Here is an 18,240-nt window from a genome sequence, read left to right on the forward strand (position 1 = left end):
AACTTAATCTAAGATTGCCAATATTATATTTGCTGTCATAATAATAGCTTTTACGGGTTTTGTGTTAGATATCTCAATATAAAGGTATGTTTGACACTGTTTGAGATGATTTTGACACTTCATCATATTTTCAACTTGCTTTTTCGGCGCCATTGAATATTTTGTTTATTTTAATCTGCATTTGCGTTTTTTGTGATAGCTCAGCTTTAACTCTGATTGAAGAAAAAAGCTTCCGCGACCGAGCAACCCACAGTGAATTTGTGCAGCATTGAAAGCAACATGAAATTCGCGCTGTTTTTGGGGATTTGTCTGGCGTTGGCCTTCGTGGCTCAATCGTTTGAAGAGGACGAATTTTTGGAAGACGAAGATGAAATGGACAAACGCCATTTATTTAAAAAGGTAAGCGTTTTCTGTTAAAAAAAACAATTATGAAAAAGCAAACTATACTATTCGGTGAAAGATTTTTTTTTTATTTTGAATTCGTAAGCAAACGTATGTTCAGAACTCATTTTGCCTTGTAGGTTTAAATAATCGGCTTTTCGATGCCATTTTGGTATGAGTCAAGCTATGCTAAAATTTAGCTGCCCGATAACGACAGTCTTATTTTACGAAACTTGAAACTGTTTATTACCAAACATACATGTAGAAAACAGCTTTTTATCAAAACGTAATAAAACTATGTTTGTGACGATATACCTTTCGATGGCTTGTCGCGTGATATAGTTGACTTAAATCATGTAAATACAACAAATTGCAACATGCACAATTCACGTTTAGTTTCATTACCTCCAGAAATATCCCGATATTTGATCATTTATTGTTCTTTAGGCTTCGCAGGATAGCTAACCCATGCACCCTAATACGTTTTTTTTGAAGACACATGCATACTTTATGATGCGTGTCTACAGATCTTCCACACCAAAACGTTGATCTCTGTATTTTGACCTTCTGAAGATTTTTGAAAAATGTTCGGAGACATTCCGAAGATGGCAGCCTTAAAATCATTTCTTAAAGCGGGGTTTTACGTGACGGTCATTTTTTTTTTTCACTTCTTAACATGGGTTTAACGGAAATACCTCGTTTGCATTGTTTTGAAAATGTTTAGGCGATTTAGGGATATGTTGGGAAATGATAGTTTTTCTCAAAAGATATGTACAATTAGAGAAATGAGAAAAATTAGAGATTCAATGTGATTTTAAAATAAGAAATTTGTAGTTAAAAATTGGTCGACGGACACTAGACAGTCGCCTGAAAACCTAAAGTGCATGCGACTGTTTCAATTTTTTCTTTATTAATTTCCTGCTTTAAACCTCTTAAAATTTCATACAAATTAATGCATAACCCCCTCCCCCCACTCCTCTTAAAAATTCTCTCAAAACTAAGGCCATTGTTGTCTATTTTACAGTGCCACACCGATAACGACTGTGATCCCGGAGAGTGCTGTTACAAGAACTGGCTTTACCACAGATGTAAGGCTAAAAAAGGAGAGGGGTCATTCTGTCATCCAAATTCTGTAAGTAAAATTCCCGAGTGTTCTCACCAGTCGAAAATAAACGAGAAGGGACTAATCGAAAGTTAACTTAGTGTAGCTACCCTGTAGTACAGTAAAACCCGCGTATAGGAACCTATAGCCTAAATAGGTCCTTATAGAAATGGCATTTAGTGGGATTTTAGGCTACTTATGTTCTTAATTTGATAGGGGCACTAGCGATCAGCACAGATAACTACTACAGGGCATATCTGATATAGAATATATTGCGGTATTGAATAATTATCCAGAATACAGTTTAGATGATGACCATACAGTAAATCTATCTTTCCAAAGTACTAGCATTTATGTCTTTCATGCTACAGTGCTCATAAAATGCTGTGTTACATTTCATCTGTGCCTTTATTTTTGTAAAATAAGAACCTATTGAAAACTTTAGGCTAAATAGGTTCTTATGAAAAGGGGGATTAAAGTGAAAATTTTAGCCTAATAGGTTCTTAAATTTTAGGTTCTTATACGCGGGTTTTTACTGTCAGTAATTCTCATGAGTGGCGACAAACAATTTGACAAATGCAACCATTATGTTCATTAGCCGAGTCTCGTACCTCGCAAGTAATTCCTGCAAATAGCACCTGGTTTTTGAATCGTTAGAAGGTATCACCTAAAACTGCAATAGTTTTGGTATCGTAAGTGAAGACAACCTGAAAGACATAACAGTTTTGATATTGCAAGTAGAGACTCCCTCAAAGATGCAATAGTTTTGGTATCTTAAGTGAAGAAAATCTGCAAAACTTAACAGTTTTGGTATCGTATGAAGAGACTACCTTAAAGATGCAATAGTTTTGGTATCGTAAGTGAAGAAAATCTGCAAAACTTAGCAGTTTTGGTATCGCAAGTAGAGACTACCTTAAAGATGCAATAGTTTTGGTATCGTAAGCGAAGAAAATCTGCAAAACTTAACAGTTTTGGTATCGCAAGTAGAGACTACCTCAAAGATGCAATAGTTTTGGTATCCAGTAGTGACGACCGACCAAGGAGTGACCATGCAACATAGCAACCATAGCAACCTATCACATGGGGAACAATCACCCCAATCTTGTTTTAATAAGGAAATTAGAATTGGTCACAACAGGCTGACTGGCGGTGCACCAACCCTTTTAGGGGAAGAAGGGCCAGCCAAGACATCATCTATCTGATATGCCCAATTTAAAGAAGGTGCGCATGCTGTCCTGAAAATTTGGACACAAGACTATAATATTCTTTGTGCACGGAGCTTGTGTTGCCGAAAAATTGCACATAGAGACATGCAGCTAGAATGAATACAGAATACACCGTTGATCTTAGATGGTCTTTGTAAGGCCCGGTTCAGACGCCGTACTTTTCATGAGCCGAACTCAATTCGAATTTGGACCGACCCAAATTGACAAAAGTGCGCCTCTTGATTCAGACGCCGTACTTTTTGGCCTTTCCGAGGCCGTTCCTAATACAGATCCAATAAAACCAATCAAAAATTTCAAAATACATTATAATGATTTATGAATTAGGATCGGCAGATGAAAAGTACGGCGTCTGAATCAAAGCCGTTCCAAAGGCGTTCCACAGGCGAAATTCTCGGCCAAGCCAGGCGGGAAGAACGGGTGAGCCGTTCCAAATTGAAATAGCCGGTCCAATTTGATTCAGACGCCGAATTTTTTCATGTACTTAATTCAAGGAATTAGGTTCGGCTCATGAAAAGATCGGCGTCTGAACCGGGCCTAAAGCTACGAAGTAACATTTGTTGGAGCTTAAAGGGGTATTGTCACCGATTAACAGATTTTTGAATAGCCAAAATATATATTTATAGCCGTTATAGCTGAAATTAAGGTTATATCTTCCTTAAGACGTTCAAAGATAAGGTTTTTTGTACCACTAATGTTGAAATAGTTTAGACCACAAATCCGCGAATTTTCCGTGACTCCTTTAAGGGAAAAACGTTTTCGGATTTAATGTAGAATTAGAGCGATGATTCGGTCTGTGAAATATCACTTGTTTTTTTAATGAAAATACAAGATGCATTGTATTATAAAAAATACAAGATACATTGTACTTTTTTTAAAAAAATACAAATTGTCTGTACAATAACTGTTTACTCTTGGAACGAATTAAAAAAACATCTGCCGCAGTTCTTAAATAGACTAATTAAACGATCTATTCATAAATATAATGAATTTTATATATCAAAGAAACTTTTATTCTAGCTATTCATTCGTTCCGAAATATCGCATTAAAAACTGCTTTTCTTTCATGTTAAGTAAACTTCTTTTGTGCTAGGAATCAATGGCGATAGTCACCTGTCTTTACATTGCAAACAATTTATAAGCAACAAAAACTAGACTGTTAATAAGTGCGAAGAACTGTTAAAGGTTAATTTTACTCCGCTAGCATTTCACGGATTCTGACAGCGACATGTTTCAAACTTTCGATCTTTCGAGATTTTTTGGAGATTCTGACTAAATTGGTAAGCCAATGTTCACTATGTACCTATACACATTATGATTCTGTTTGGTTGGGGGGGGGGGGGGGGGTGCCACTAGATTTTTTTGTGCCAATCCAGGGGTGTGCTGCCCCAACTCTGTCAAATAATTTGGGGTGGGCCACTGAAAACCAGCACTTAAAAAAAAACATAGCCCACCGCTCCCTCCCCCTGTACTTTAATGATAATGATAATGATAATGCATTTATATAGCGCATTTTCCGTACGTTCAAATCCGCTTTACACACCAGACCACAACACCGGGAGCTTCGTGTCCTACTCTTTGCGAATAGTGTGTGGGTTCTTTAACGTCCCCTGTTACAAGACTAAAGATTTTCCGAGAAGACTAGAATGTCTAACCATTTGCAGATGTAATTACAAAGGCAGCACATTCTCCTCAGTTATTTTAAGACCCTGAGTGTTGGTCCGGTCTGGGGTTCGAACCCACGACCTCCCGCACAGCAGTCCGGCGCTCTACCAATTGAGCTAACCAGGCGGCGGTCCCTTATAACGCATGTTGAACTGTTCCACATTGGTTTTCAAATGCTGCATCATACTGGACTTAAGTCTGATATGAATCAATCTTCTGTCGCACAGCTTTCTCTTATGTTTTAACAGGGTGCTTAAACTGTTCTAAAACTCGCTCATCAGTGAAGGTTCATGTTGGATCTGAATCTCGTACTTGCAAACCCATATGAATTGAAATCACCCTGAAATATTTTCCTGATATTTTTATATATTTTCAATTTCAAACAGAGCTGCTACTTCAGTTGCCAAGATCACCTAGAGTGTCGCAAAACAGGAAGCGGTTTTCTCAGTTACCACAAGTGCCAGCGTCCCGAAGAACCAGGCTCTGGTGACTTCTAAACAGTTCTCGCAATGAAAGCTGGGTAGTTCTGCAATGGAAGCAGAAGTTGTAGTTGTTATGCTGGTTCATAACTTGTTAAGTGACGAAAAAGTAGTAGAAGAAAAAAATAATAAAAACGCACATTGCACCTAAAAAAATACTGCTGTACTGTGGAAATAGTTTTGCCCAGAATTGGCTGTTTACAGCTAATTCGAGAAAGTTTCTCGGAAAAAAGCACACGCGACAAGACCGAACGATAGTCTGGGTATCCACTGAAATTTTGCATACTGGCCTAGAGGAGTAAGCACGTGAAGACTTTGTTTTTCCTCTCAGGAGGCCTGTCTCTAAAGCTTTACTTTTACTGTCGCATATCTTTGAGTTTTAAAAATTCTTCTTAAATTCAGCGTGGCTAAAAGTACATTGTTTCCACATGTCCGAAGAGAAAAAAATGTGCAACTTGAAATTCGCGTTTGTCACGTCGACATCTTATTAGTATTCCGCGCGTGCAGTAGCTCTGGACTGAACGACAACCTTTTTTGAATTAGCTGTATAAAGAAATACACATTTTTCAACGGCAATTTTCTCGCCACGCATCAATCTTGAAAGATCAGTTGTAAAATGCGGTAGTCGGTTTTGGAGCGTATACGCGTACGTTTGAAAGTATGTAATAATCGTCTTTGATTTTACACTGAATACAAATTAACTTTCCCATACAATCCACGGCCAGTTGGATGCTTTCTTGATCGTGACGCACATTTCCCGCTCTTGCCACACGTTGACGCATTTTCCCACGCTTGAAGCGCATGACATATTTCCCGCGCAAGTCGCATGTTGAAAATCTTCCAGCGTCACTTTAAATCTGGTTTCACAAAAACGTAAAGAACATATCGTGAATTTCCGATAATAAGGTTGGCAACCCAGAAAATCAAATACGCTTTTCGGAAACCACGCCCTTATAATAAGTCTCCCTCTCCCCAATTTTCAGGCGCATGCAAGCATACCAGAATGTAAACAATGTGCTATGATGTGTTAAAAATAAAATAATAAGTATATTAGCATTATACCTTGAACAACACAAAGTTAACGGATACCAGGCAAAAAATGAGTTACATTTCTAAGACCGCATTTTTGGTGGAAAAAGCTATTGAAGGTATAGACATTAATCACCGACAAAACCGGACCTTTTTTCAGTTGATCAAAGCGCTTTATCATTTGATGCATTCTACCCAGAGAGCATCCATTCTGCCGAGAGCCCACTACCTGATCTGCATTCTCGTCTCCAGGGCCACACGTTTTTTTTTAAAAAAATGACATTACGAAGTTGTCCTGGTAACGGTGAAAAATGTAAATTTTTTGATTGGCTGATAAAAAATGCATGCATAATAAGGTATTAAAACAAATTATACGCCTCTGGGCAGAAGATTTGCGCGCTTTTCCTTCAAATGAAAATATGGCTGCTACGCCGACAAAATTAGTTTCCAAATTGCCACTGAATTAAAGTGAATCGCTTGCAATAGAGTAATACCGATCATTTTCATCCATGCAGACGTTGTGTTTGGTAAAGCAGTTAAAGACGTAGCGGGCAAGTTTGAAGATGATACTGCCATAACACTGAATGAAATCTAGAGCGATGGCTGCTTTCCTGCAGGAAGGCTTCCTGTTCTCTTTATTTTATTCTCGATGTTCTCCGACAATTGTTGTAACGATTGTTGTACAGCTCTTTCAAACGCCAAACAGAAATCTCGAAACTCTTTAATTAATTCGCGCTCTTTTCGTCTCGGTCAGCCACAGCCTTTTCCCTTCCATTTTACTGAACACGCGCGGATGAGCATTCAATGGGCATTCGCTACCAGATGTCGTAGTTACAGTGTTTCTAGACCCCTCCAACCTATTACCAAGGGAAAAGCCCTAGGAACGATGTTTCGGGGAACACGTTACACGTGACAAAAAGAAACGGAGGGTCTAGAAAAGAAAATGTCTGAACTGCAAATAGCTGCCCACAAATTATTATCTGCTTATGCGTCCGACAATGATTTCACTGCAAATATTATTATGCTTTTGCATAAATATGTCCACTTTAATTCTGTAAAAATGGCAGCTCATTTTCCAGAGTTGTGGAAAAGCGATTATAAATTTCTGCTAGGCCAAAAAAAAAAAAATTCAGTGAGCGAATGCTAACTTTGAACTTGGTTATCACAAAATCTTGTTATTTGTCATTAAATATGTGAATATCAATGGCTTGTAAGAGACCTGAAGGGATAAGGGATTGGAGTACATTTTCACTGGGAAAATAAGATTTGGGTCACCGAAATAATAAATGAACAAAAATTGGACTGGGACAGGGATTTTGGCAAAAGAGAGGCTTGAAAATGAGATTTACGTCCCTTTGAGCTCGGGAAATACAAATCACAATAATTTTGGTATTAAACTCTTTCAAAATAAAAACAAGCTAGTAAAGCAGATGGCAATTTCCAAGATTTTCATTGGCTAAGGATCTTGAGTAGCGTTTTGAACTTATCCTTTAGCTAAATACGTGCTTGGTTTCACACGCTTGGACTAAGTGAAAAACCAGATCAAAATACTGTTGTCTAATGATTTCGTTTATTTGTTCATGACAAAGGTTATTTTTCTAAATCATAAAATGTTATTAAGACAAAAAGGCAGAAAAAAAAAAAACGTGCAAACCTCTTCATCTTAAGGTTAATAGTGTCAAAGTTAATTTTTGATTGCTCGTGTTAATTTTCTGACTTTCCTTGCTATCTGCTCTAATATGTTTGCTATGTTAAGTGCCCTTGTTGAGATGATGAGATGATAATGTCGATGATGACACTTCTCTGTTTTTCCACCTTGTTTTTTGGCGCCACCAAATCTTTTGTTGACTTTGCTTTAACGTTTAGGGATAGCTCAGCATTAATTTTGATACAACAACAAAAAAAAACTTCCTCGATCTCGCAGTGAATCCGTGCAGCAGAAAAAGCAACATGAAATTCGCGCTGTTTTTGGGGCTTTGCCTGGCGTTCACCTTCCTCGTGGTTGCATCGTTTGAAGGTGAAAAAATTTTGGAAGACGAAGGAGTAAATGACCCACAAGGGCACCATCATGGTGGCCACCATAGAAGGGTAAGCATTTCCCCTAGGAAGCAAAAATGTGTAAACATACTTAAGAATATATACTTATAATATTAGCCTTCCGCATATACCATAAAACTTCGAAAATCAGTTCTAGGCTTATACTTGCTCAACGTCCCTTTTAGTTGGACTTATTTTAGTGGAGGGCTTGTATACGGAGCGACTTACTTTCAGATATAAATTTGCTTTTCACCAATTTTTGTTTTTATTCTGTGACTGAAATGTTTCGTGCACGTAAGAATATCACGTAGTTAAAATCTCTAAACATAATGATATGAACCCCAAAATAAGTCCTACAGCCGCTCTGATCAATCTCGACAAACGTAGAATACTAATACAAGGCTACATCTACAATAGGGGCCTATAACCGGAAAAGCTTTCTCTTCCTTTAAGAGCTATAACTGTATAATAACCTTTAGGCCTATATTCGGCATAGTTTTTTTTTTGCGTCTGAGATTTAAGGGACATTATTATTATATATATATATATATATATATATATTATATTTTTTTTTTATTTTTTTTTTTGTGGGGGAAGGGGGGGGGGGGCATTCGGGAGGGTTTTATTTTCGTTATCTTACGTTATTTTATTTGGCTTTTAGTTAACGATACACATTTTATTATGTGGCAAAAAATTGAAAAGATAGACCCGTTAGTGTATTGTAAATTTCAAAAAACGTCTGAAGATATCCCGAGTAACATTTTAAAAAGAAGCCTTAACGGTTCTTCTTATTGTTTGTGTTCCAGTGTAGGTATGATCGCGACTGTGCATTCGGACAATGCTGCGACTGGCATGGCAAGTGTCACACAAAAAAAGCATGGGGCCACACCTGCCATCCACACTCTGTAAGTAATCTAAGTAATTTTTCGGCCAAAGTTGTCATCACCAGCCCCAAAACTGCAATAACTTTATAATTCTTATAAGAGAGTCTCAATGGGGTTACTCGTTAGCCGTAAAACGGCCAAAATTTAGCCGTTAGGCGTAATGACAATTTTACCGTAGCCGTTTGTTAAAAATCGTCAGTTTATAAATAACCAAACTAGTTCACTCATCGTCCCGAGGCCCCGAGACCTAAAATATGTTTCAAAAATGGATTTACTACAATGAATTACTTTTAACTTCGTTACCGTATGGAAGTAAATTAACCGTAGCCGTAAAAAAGCCATTTTAACCGTTAACCGTAAAAGCCACCACCCCATTGAGACTCTCTTATAAAATATCCCACAAACAGCGACCATCTGAAAGATTCGACAGTCTTTGTTACCCTTTTGTATGAAAAATATCTCGCGTGCAATATCAAAATTAATGAAAACTTCTTCTGGGGTAGCATTCTGCATGTGGCTACTTTGACCGGCAAGTGATTGATCGCATATCAAAAGGATTTTCCAAGTAGCCCATGAAGGCAATTATTTAACCCAGCTATTTATTGACAAATTTAAAAACTGATCAGTACTAGTCCGAAAGTAATGTAACCAGTTCCCGGGTGATGTGATATTTTCTTCACAAAAATTCAAAAAGGAAAACAAAACAAAGCAAACGTAACAAGGTATAAAGTCCTTTAGTCACAAACCTGTACGTTTCACAAAACCAAACGGGAATGACCATGATACTTTTTCAAACAACTATTACCGTGTTTATATATTTCAAATTTCAAAACAGCACTGCGTTCAACGTTGTCAACATGGATTGGTGTGTCGAAAAACGCACTGGATTTACCGTTGCGCTCGATGGTAAATCTTCAAAGAGACAGATCGACAAGCTAAGGTCTATATGGACGACGATTTCTGGACACTCCTCGCGATGAAAAAATAACAGTAACTTGTAAAAGAACACTGGCGTTTGTAGTTGCTATGTTGGCTGACATTATGTAAACCGTTTAATAAGAAGTTATGTAAATTAAAAAATACATAAATCTTGGAACTACGAATAAAATGCTGTATGATAAAAAATAAAAACAGTTTCTTTGTCTTGAAAAACGATCGCGCATAAATAGAAGTATATTTTGCAAGGATTTTTTCTCGCCACGCATCAATCTTGGAAATTTCATTTGCAAAATCATGTTCTTTAATTGATCTTATCTTTTGGAGTGTATACACCTGAACGTAAATTATGATCGTTTCTGGTTTAATTTTCCAAATGTAAATTTATATTCCTGCGCTTGTACACGTTCCCGATCGTGCCGCGTTGCTAGACGTTAGATGTTCTTTCTGTTATGTTGTCTTCCGTTTAATTTTTTCCGGCGGCGCGGATTTTAATTCACGCAAGTAGCTTCAAGCAAAAAGAAAGTCAAACTTGGAAATGTCGTGGGAAACGCTTTTTCGCATAATGTCAGTTTTTTCTTCAAAATATTTTCCTGAAGCCTCTCAAAGATGATCATGATTGGATTATTTCCAAACAATTGCAACGCTTTTTGGAAGAATTCAATTTCGAACGAAAAATTCACAATTGAAAGTGGGTTAATGCCTGGAGCGAGGCAATGAAAAGTCACTACAGCAAACTAAGCTTTGAAATAATTATACTTGAATTAATTTAGCCTGATAGAATTTTTCAAACAGCGTCCTAACCAAACGAATTCAAAGCCCGGCAAAAAGGCGCGCTAAAAGGGACCGTTTCCCTTGTACCACTTTTTCTTTTCCCTGTAAATCACTTTTTACAACAGAAGACGGTTTGAAAAGCATTCCTAAACGAGCACAATTGGAGAATTGAGTTAGACAAGCACCCAATAAACCTGTAACTCAATCAATCAATCAACTTTATTAAAAGAGGGTAACGGCAAACAGTAAAAACTACTGACAAACAAGCGGCCCTCGGATTACAAATTACAACTACATAATATATACTCGGATTACAAATTACAACTACATAATATATACAATTTAAAATTTGAATTAAAATACAGAAATTTCTAAAAATAGGGATTAAGAATTAAAAAACTGTAAAATGATGAATGTCCTTAAGGCTAGATGCGTAAAAATCAATTAGGCCATTTTTAAAACAATGTAGACTCTCACTTTTCTTTAAGAAATTGGGAAGAGTGTTCCAAAGTCTAGTTGCTCTCACGCTAAATGATCGCCCTCCTTCCTGAAACTCTAGGCGCGAACTATTTAACAATGAGAAGTAAAGGTAAGATCGCCTTAAACTCCTGTTAAAATTAAAGCTAAAATCCAAGCTTTCGCCGATCCACGGCTTCACCAGCCTGAGGGATAGTAAAAATATTCCCCGTTGCCCTTATACAAATGTAAATTTAAATTGTGTGAAAAGCGTAAGACTGAATACGGAATGTCTGTAAATGTATAAAAACGATAAGGTACAAAAATAAAAAAAACGTTGATTTACTGGGCCGTGTGATTATGTGAAAACCATTTAATATATAACGAACACAACAAATGAAAAAGGGTTTAAAACGGGCAAAATACTTCTTCGTTCCGTGACTAAAGCCAAACAAAAACTGGGGGAACAATAAAGTCAATAATGTGCTTTCAAAGGTGTCGAGTTAAGTATGCCATCACCACGTTAATTAGTCAAACACAAACACACGCACCCAACTTTCCCTAACATTTCGAGGTATCTAAATTACTACTTCTTAGTCCTCCTTCTTTTGCTGTAGAAAAATAAAAATATCGACCTTGAACAAAAACGCAAGACAACGGTTTTTTATATTTAATACTACCACAGGCAGCCCAAGCTAACGATAAGAGCCACAGTACTCTAAGACTCAATTTATAAGGATTTGTATGGGGATGAAACAGCTTTCTTTTACGATACAAAAATTCGAACATTTTATGAATAACATTGACTTACACTGTTGCAGTTTCGTGTTCTTTCTTGTTTGCCAGCTCCTCGAGCCAATTTGAAGCGATTTGGACGAGTTATTGCTCGGCGAAATTTTGAACACGTGTACTTTATTAAATATTCCCAAGGCTGGAAACTATTTTCGACAGCATCTCACTCGAAGCGAAATATCTTCCGTGAAATTGGTCAAATCGCTACAGAATTTCCAGTACCGTAATCTCCGGTAATTTCTCTTTCCTATCGTTGTCCATTTCCGGCCCTATCCCCCACCAGGGGGCAAGGAACTAAGAGATCGTTGTCTATTTAGTTCCGAGTGCCCCAGTGAAGCGTAGAAAATGCTTCCAAAGTGCGAGTTTTGCTTTTCTTGTTATGCGCGGCCCATCAAACCACACACAAAATGGCGTCAGGTCGACAAAATCTCTCGAATAAGCGTCGCGGCGCTGATTTGTTTATTTGCAGAGAGACTGTAAACTGTGTTTATGTTAATTACCTCTTGTATTTGAACTGCAATACTTTCACAAAGACACTGAGAAACTGTGTTCATGTTACCTCTTTTATTCCATTCGAAATGGTTTTATATTAAATAGTGCATACCTAGTGCGTGCGTTATTTAATTCTCTCTATGTTTCCCTCAGTGTTTTACCGGAGCTAGTTGAAATAAGCGCCACTCTCGATTAAGCGCCGCTCTCGAATAAGCGCTGAACCTTTAACAAGTTAAATACTGAAGAGCCGCGGCACTTGATCGATCATTTACGGTACTTTAATTTATTTAGCCTGTGATAATTTTGAAACTGCCTCCAAGAGGCGCGCTGAAGGACCACGCGAAGATGTAGCAAAGCAGAATTTTAACTGTTCAGTGAAAGTTTCTTTAAAATACAACTAAACTCGGTCTTCGGGAAGTCTCTTAGTAGTACTTAGTCAATTTCAATTTCATTGTCACCCGGCGCCTCACAATAAAGACGAAGGACTTTATTGAAAGTCTGAGGATCCTAGCACTAGGATCATCCTCCTTTCATGTAAAATAAAATGATCCTAGTGAAAGGATCATCCTAGTACTGGGATCATCCGAGCGCCATGTGTTTTCAGCTTTCAGTTTACATGTGAATGATTGCATTTGGCCCCAACGCTAGGATGATCCTAGTGCTAGGATCATCCCTCATCTCAGATAGGATGATCCTAGCACTAGGATCATCCTAGCGTTGGGGCCAAATGCAATCATTCACATGTAAACTGAAAGCTGAAAACATATGCGCTCGGATGATCCTAGTACTAGGATGATCCTTTCACTAGGATCATTTAATTTTCCATATATGTACAGTAATAAAAGGCCCCTAATATTAACTTTTCCTACTTACAGGGTGGGTGCTTATTTGAGGTTGGCGCTTAATCGAATAAATATGGTATCAGTTCATAAATCCAAGCTTTCGCTGATCCACGGTTTCATCAGGGATAGGAAACATATTCCGCGTTTATACAAATGCCAAGTAAAACAAAGGTACAAATCTAAATAAGAAACGAATCAAATGGTCTAATGAGTGAGTTTCGTTGTACAAAGGGTCTCTTTGTGCAAGCCATTCATTTACTATCAGAAACGAACTTAAAGAACGAAAAGTCGCAAGGAGTTATTTTTTTAATCATTTATTTTCTCTTTAGGACTTGAAACGTGCAAGTGGCTTCTTTGATTCGTGACTTGATAAACCAAACAAAGATTGGAAACAATAATGTGCTTCTAATTTAAGATGTTTATCTAAGTATGCCATCGCCATACTTACTTAAACACAAACACACGAACAAAATTGTCCCAATATTTACTATTTTTTAGGCCGCATCCTTTTGCTGTAGAGAGATATTAAAGATTTCGGTATTCAACAAAAACATAAACAATAACAGTATTTTAATCTGACTATTTAGTACAGAGGAGTCCAAGCGTCTGACACCAAGCACGTCCGTTCGTTTTAACCGCGTGTTAGCCAAATCGCCCAGCTGCCCCAGCTATTTATTTTACATATTAAAGTGTTTGAATGCATTAACAAAATGTTTGGTTGATAATCAACAACTGAAAGGTGTTCTTATCAAACCAAAAAATATTTGATTGACCAAGAGACAATTAGGAAGAGAAATTGAGGGCGTTGGAGAAAAAGGAAATTAATAAAATAAGCTCTGAATCGATTTGAAGTAGATAGCTTCTTTATTATTTTAATAATGATTCTCTTTATCTAAAGTCAACATTAATCAACATTAATCTTAGACTGCTTTAATTATATTTGCTTGCATCATTATAGTTTTAACTAGTTTGCTGTGTTAACTATCCCAAAATTAAGTGAGTTTGACACTGTCTAATAACTGGGTATTGACGTTCCTCTGTTGTCTCACCTTGTTTATCGGCGCAACTCGATATTTTGTTGATTTTGGTTTAGCATTTTGTGATAGCTCCCCTTTGATTTTGATTGAAGAAAAATGGTTCTACGATCACGCAATCACTTTAATTATATTTGTTTTCATCATTATAGCTTTACAGTTTGCTGTGCTAAGTATGCTAGTTTGACACTGTTTGAGTTGGAATCCACGCTCCTTTGTTTTCCACCTTGTTTTCTGGCGCCACCGAATCTTTTGTTGACTTTGTTTTAGCGTTTTATGTTAGCTCAGCTTTAATTGTGATACAACAAAAAATCTTCCACGATCTCGTAATCCACAGTCAGTATTCGTGTAGTAAAGAGAGCAACATGAAATTCGCGCTGTTTTTGGTGCTTTGCCTGGCGTTCGCCTTCGTGGTCGAATCGTTTTCGGAAAAGAAAGTTTTTGAGGAGGAGCAAGGAAACGAGAAACGCCGTCCTAAAAGGGTAAGAGATTTCTCTTTGAAACAATCAACTATAAAAAGGCAATTAGCTGAAAGGATAGGGCTATATATGTCCATACCGTTTTGTGATATCTCTTCAAGCTTTTCGAGGCTTTACTTGAATTTACTACCGCGACACTCACAGTTGTGTTATAAGACTTAAAACAAGGTACAGCCGAACATTTCAATGTTAAAAACCAGCTTTTTAATAAAAAAACCTATAGAGCAGTTAATTGTCTGACTGACGATACACTTTCGATTGTTGACGACTTTACTAAAATGCCACGATTATCTAGATCAGTTTATCTTTTGGTGGCTAGAATGTTAAGAAAATGAGCTTTATTTTCGAGTGAAAGGTAATAAATATACTTTCTTTTAAGACCACCGATAAGATAATTCATAGATTTCCGGAAAACTACCGAAGATATACCACGGACGTTATATCGAATGTCTCTCAAAAGGAACCCCATTAACAATTCTCTTAAGGTCGTGCAGTACCCATGAAATCATTATATATGTATTTATTAATGAGTATGCATGAACTGCGGCGAGTAAAGACGACAATAAACGAAATATTTATGAGAATATCATTCACATAGCACATTTCAAAGTTTAGGTTTCACATTTTTACTCTCTCAGACGTCATTAACTTATAGCAGTTTTTGATTATATATTAATCTGGTGCGCTGTTCTAGCTGAAAAATTGGACACAAATTCGCATTACAGTGTATCAGCAGTTATAAATTTTTAAGAGCTTGTAACATCACAGTAAATGGTCACCTTTCAGGTGGGCTTATTTTCGTGGGGGGCTTAGACATAGAGCGACTTACTTTCAGATATAAATTTGCGTTTCAAAACTGTTTGGTATTCTGTTTGGACAGGATACTGATCATACTGTGGCTAAAATGTTTCGTGCACGTAGTAAGAATATCACGTACGCAGTGAAACTCTCTTTACACAACGACATGAAACCTAAAACAAGTCCTTTAGTCGCTCTGAGCATTCTGACATGACAAGCTCTACAACAAGGGCCTATAACCGGAAAAGTTTTCTCTTCCTTTAAGAGCTATAACTGAATACAACCTATATGCCTGTATTAGGCAGGGCTTTCTTGTGTCTGAGATTTAGTGGGGCTTTTTTTTTGGGGGGGGGGGGGGTGTTGAATGAGGGAATTTCAATGGAGTTGGAGTTTATTATCGTAATCTTACGATATTTGGCTTTTAGTAAAAGATACACATTTTGCCATATGGCAAAATATTGAAAAAAAGACCCGTTAATGTTTTTTTAGATTTTCAAAAACGTCTGAGATATCTCGAGTAACGTTTCAAAATAATGAAGCCTTAAACGGTTCTTCTTATCATTTGTGTTCCAGTGTACTTGGGATGGTGACTGTTGGTTCCGACAATGCTGTGACACGAGCAACTTTTGCCGGACTAAAAAAGCATGGGGGCAAACCTGTCATCCACGTTCTGTAAGTAATCTAAGTATTTCTCCAAACTTAAGCAACAGTAGAACCCCGGTAACTCTAACTCGGTTACGCGAACACCCAAGCTAACTAGAACTTGGTCCAATTTCCCGTGGATTTGACCCCACTTTTTAGTCATTTTTACTCGGTTGACTCGAACTCGAAATAACTCGAATTCCCGCTAACTCGAACTAATTTTCGATTCCCTTAATCAAAATTTACCCAGACAACTCGAATTCTGGTTCTTGCAACTCGCCACGGATGCCCATTGGATTATCCTATCAGCTCTTCAAGATTGTCGTGTAAATGGATTTTAATTGTGTGCGAACCATCAATGGTAATCCCAATAAAGTATATATTTTCTGAAAGCTTATTGAATAAAGATTGTAATTGTGGATTTTGTTTACATCATATAGACTATAATAAGCAATGTCAGCATTTTGTTTGCAGTTATGATGTTTATGAATTTTTAATCCTATAGAAGCCCTAGAAACGCCATTTTAAAGTTTAAGACCAGTTCATAAAAAATAATGGAGCAAGAAAAGAAAAACCTGAAAAACCATTTTTTAGACCAATATATGTAGATCAAATTCCACATAAAAGTTTTGGCTCCATGTAAATGTGTTCTCAAATAAACCGAAAGTTGTGCAACATCATAATTGCAAACAAAATGCTGACGTTGCTTTTTATGGTCTAAATGATCAAAACTAAATTCAAAATTTCAATCTTTATTTAATAAGCTTTCATAAGATATATACTTTATTGGGGTTACCATTGATTGTTTGCACATAATTTGACTTGGAACGAAAACGTCAATTTTCCTTCCGTGATACCTTAGCATGACAAATTGAGTATTCAATCGACTTTGATAACTCAAACTGTGTTTTTCGTTTCCCTCCAAAGTTCGAGTTACCGAGGTTCTTCTGTATTATTACCACCAGCCCAACATTGCAATAACCTTTATAGAATCCTTCTTTAATATTCCACAAACAGCGACCATCTGAAAATTAAAGATCTGACAATTTACTTTACTCTTCAAACCAAACGGGAATAAACAATTGCCTTACTTTGTTTATATATTTTCAATTTCAACAGCGCTGCGTTCAACGTTGTCAATGGCCTTTGGTGTGTAAAAAAACAAAGTACGGGAGTTACCGTTGCGGTGATCGTTAGTCTCCTAAGAGACAGATCGACGAGCTTGGATCTATGTGGACGACGACTACTGGACACTTTTCGCGATGAAAATAATAGTAATTAACTTGTAAAAGAACACTGGCATTTGTAGTTGTTATGTTGGCTGACATTATGTTAACCGTCTAATAAGCACTGAGTTATGTAAATTAAAAAATACATAAAAACAGTTTTTGTTTTTTGTCTTGAAAAAAGATCGTTCATAGTAGAAATGCATTTTGCGAGCATTTTTTCTCGCCACGCATCAATCTTGGAAATTTCATTGCAAAATGGTTTTTAATTGATCTTTTCTCTTGGAGTGTATACACCTGAAGGTAAATCATGATCGTTTCTGGTTTTCCAAATGTAAATTCATGTTCCTGCGCTTGTACACGTTCCCGATCTTGCCGCACGTTGCCAAACGTTAGATATTTTTCTAGCGGCGCGGACAGCAAGTAGCTTCAAGCAGGAAAAAGCTAAACTTGGAAATATCGCAGGAAACGCTTTTTTTGCATAATTTCATTTTTTTGCTGTAAAACATTTTCCTAATTTGCTTTTTCAAAACATATTGAGAACATTCGTTAGCACTGAGCGCCCGTTACGTAGCTCGAAATAAATCCCAATATTTCTCCAAATTAATGTTAACCTATCATAATTGTCGCATTTTGTCTCATTACCCAACAAAAAGATGTAACTCTTTTTTTCCAAGCCGATATGTTGTCCCTCTCCACTCATTGTTACCCAATTTAAACTAAAAAAAATAATTAATAGTCGACATTTTATATTAAATAAACTTGAATGCGGATTAAAAAAACAACCTACAGTTAGTCCCTAAGATGAACAGTAAAATGAGAGCTCAAGAACTTGCATAATTTCATCTATTCGTGACATTCGCTTATTCTTCAAGTGTTCAACTGGAAAGTGATAAAAAGCCAGTGATCTTTAAAGACTTCAACTCTCCTGAAGCCTCCCAAAGGTGATCATGATTGGAATGCCGTGAT

The 18,240-nt window shown here is 37.0% G+C and overlaps 1 protein-coding gene and 2 long non-coding RNA genes across 3 annotated transcripts; all 3 read left to right on the forward strand.

The window, feature by feature from the left end:
- Positions 1-227: 227 nt before the first annotated feature.
- LOC144645227 (uncharacterized) lies at positions 228-5,006 on the forward strand. The gene is made up of 3 exons (XM_078504726.1): positions 228-399; positions 1,406-1,513; positions 4,758-5,006. The coding sequence occupies exons 1-3, from the start codon at positions 280-282 to the stop codon at positions 4,866-4,868; spliced, it is 339 nt and encodes a 112-aa protein (XP_078360852.1). The 5' UTR covers positions 228-279; the 3' UTR covers positions 4,869-5,006.
- Positions 5,007-7,763: 2,757 nt separating this feature from the next.
- LOC144645234 (uncharacterized) lies at positions 7,764-9,936 on the forward strand. The gene is made up of 3 exons (XR_013569233.1): positions 7,764-7,967; positions 8,723-8,821; positions 9,636-9,936. It is a non-coding gene; the product is annotated as an uncharacterized LOC144645234 (long non-coding RNA).
- A 4,532-nt stretch (positions 9,937-14,468) lies between these two features.
- On the forward strand, positions 14,469-17,394 carry LOC144645232 (uncharacterized). Its single transcript, XR_013569231.1, has 3 exons — positions 14,469-14,608; positions 15,977-16,075; positions 17,165-17,394. It is a non-coding gene; the product is annotated as an uncharacterized LOC144645232 (long non-coding RNA).
- The last annotated feature ends 846 nt before the right edge of the window (positions 17,395-18,240 follow it).

This window comes from Oculina patagonica, chromosome 3 (genome assembly GCF_052425735.1).
Source record: "Oculina patagonica isolate OP01 chromosome 3, crgOcupat, whole genome shotgun sequence".
NCBI classification, from domain to species: domain Eukaryota; kingdom Metazoa; phylum Cnidaria; class Anthozoa; order Scleractinia; family Oculinidae; genus Oculina; species Oculina patagonica.

Bases quoted from the DNA above. Each gene is read 5' to 3' on its own strand.
- LOC144645227 (XM_078504726.1), top strand. From the start codon at position 280: ATGAAATTCGCGCTGTTTTTGGGGATTTGTCTGGCGTTGGCCTTCGTG. The intron at 400-1,405 runs GTAAGCGTTTTC...TCTATTTTACAG, and splicing joins AACGCCATTTATTTAAAAAG to TGCCACACCGATAACGACTG. The intron at 1,514-4,757 runs GTAAGTAAAATT...AATTTCAAACAG, and splicing joins CATTCTGTCATCCAAATTCT to AGCTGCTACTTCAGTTGCCA.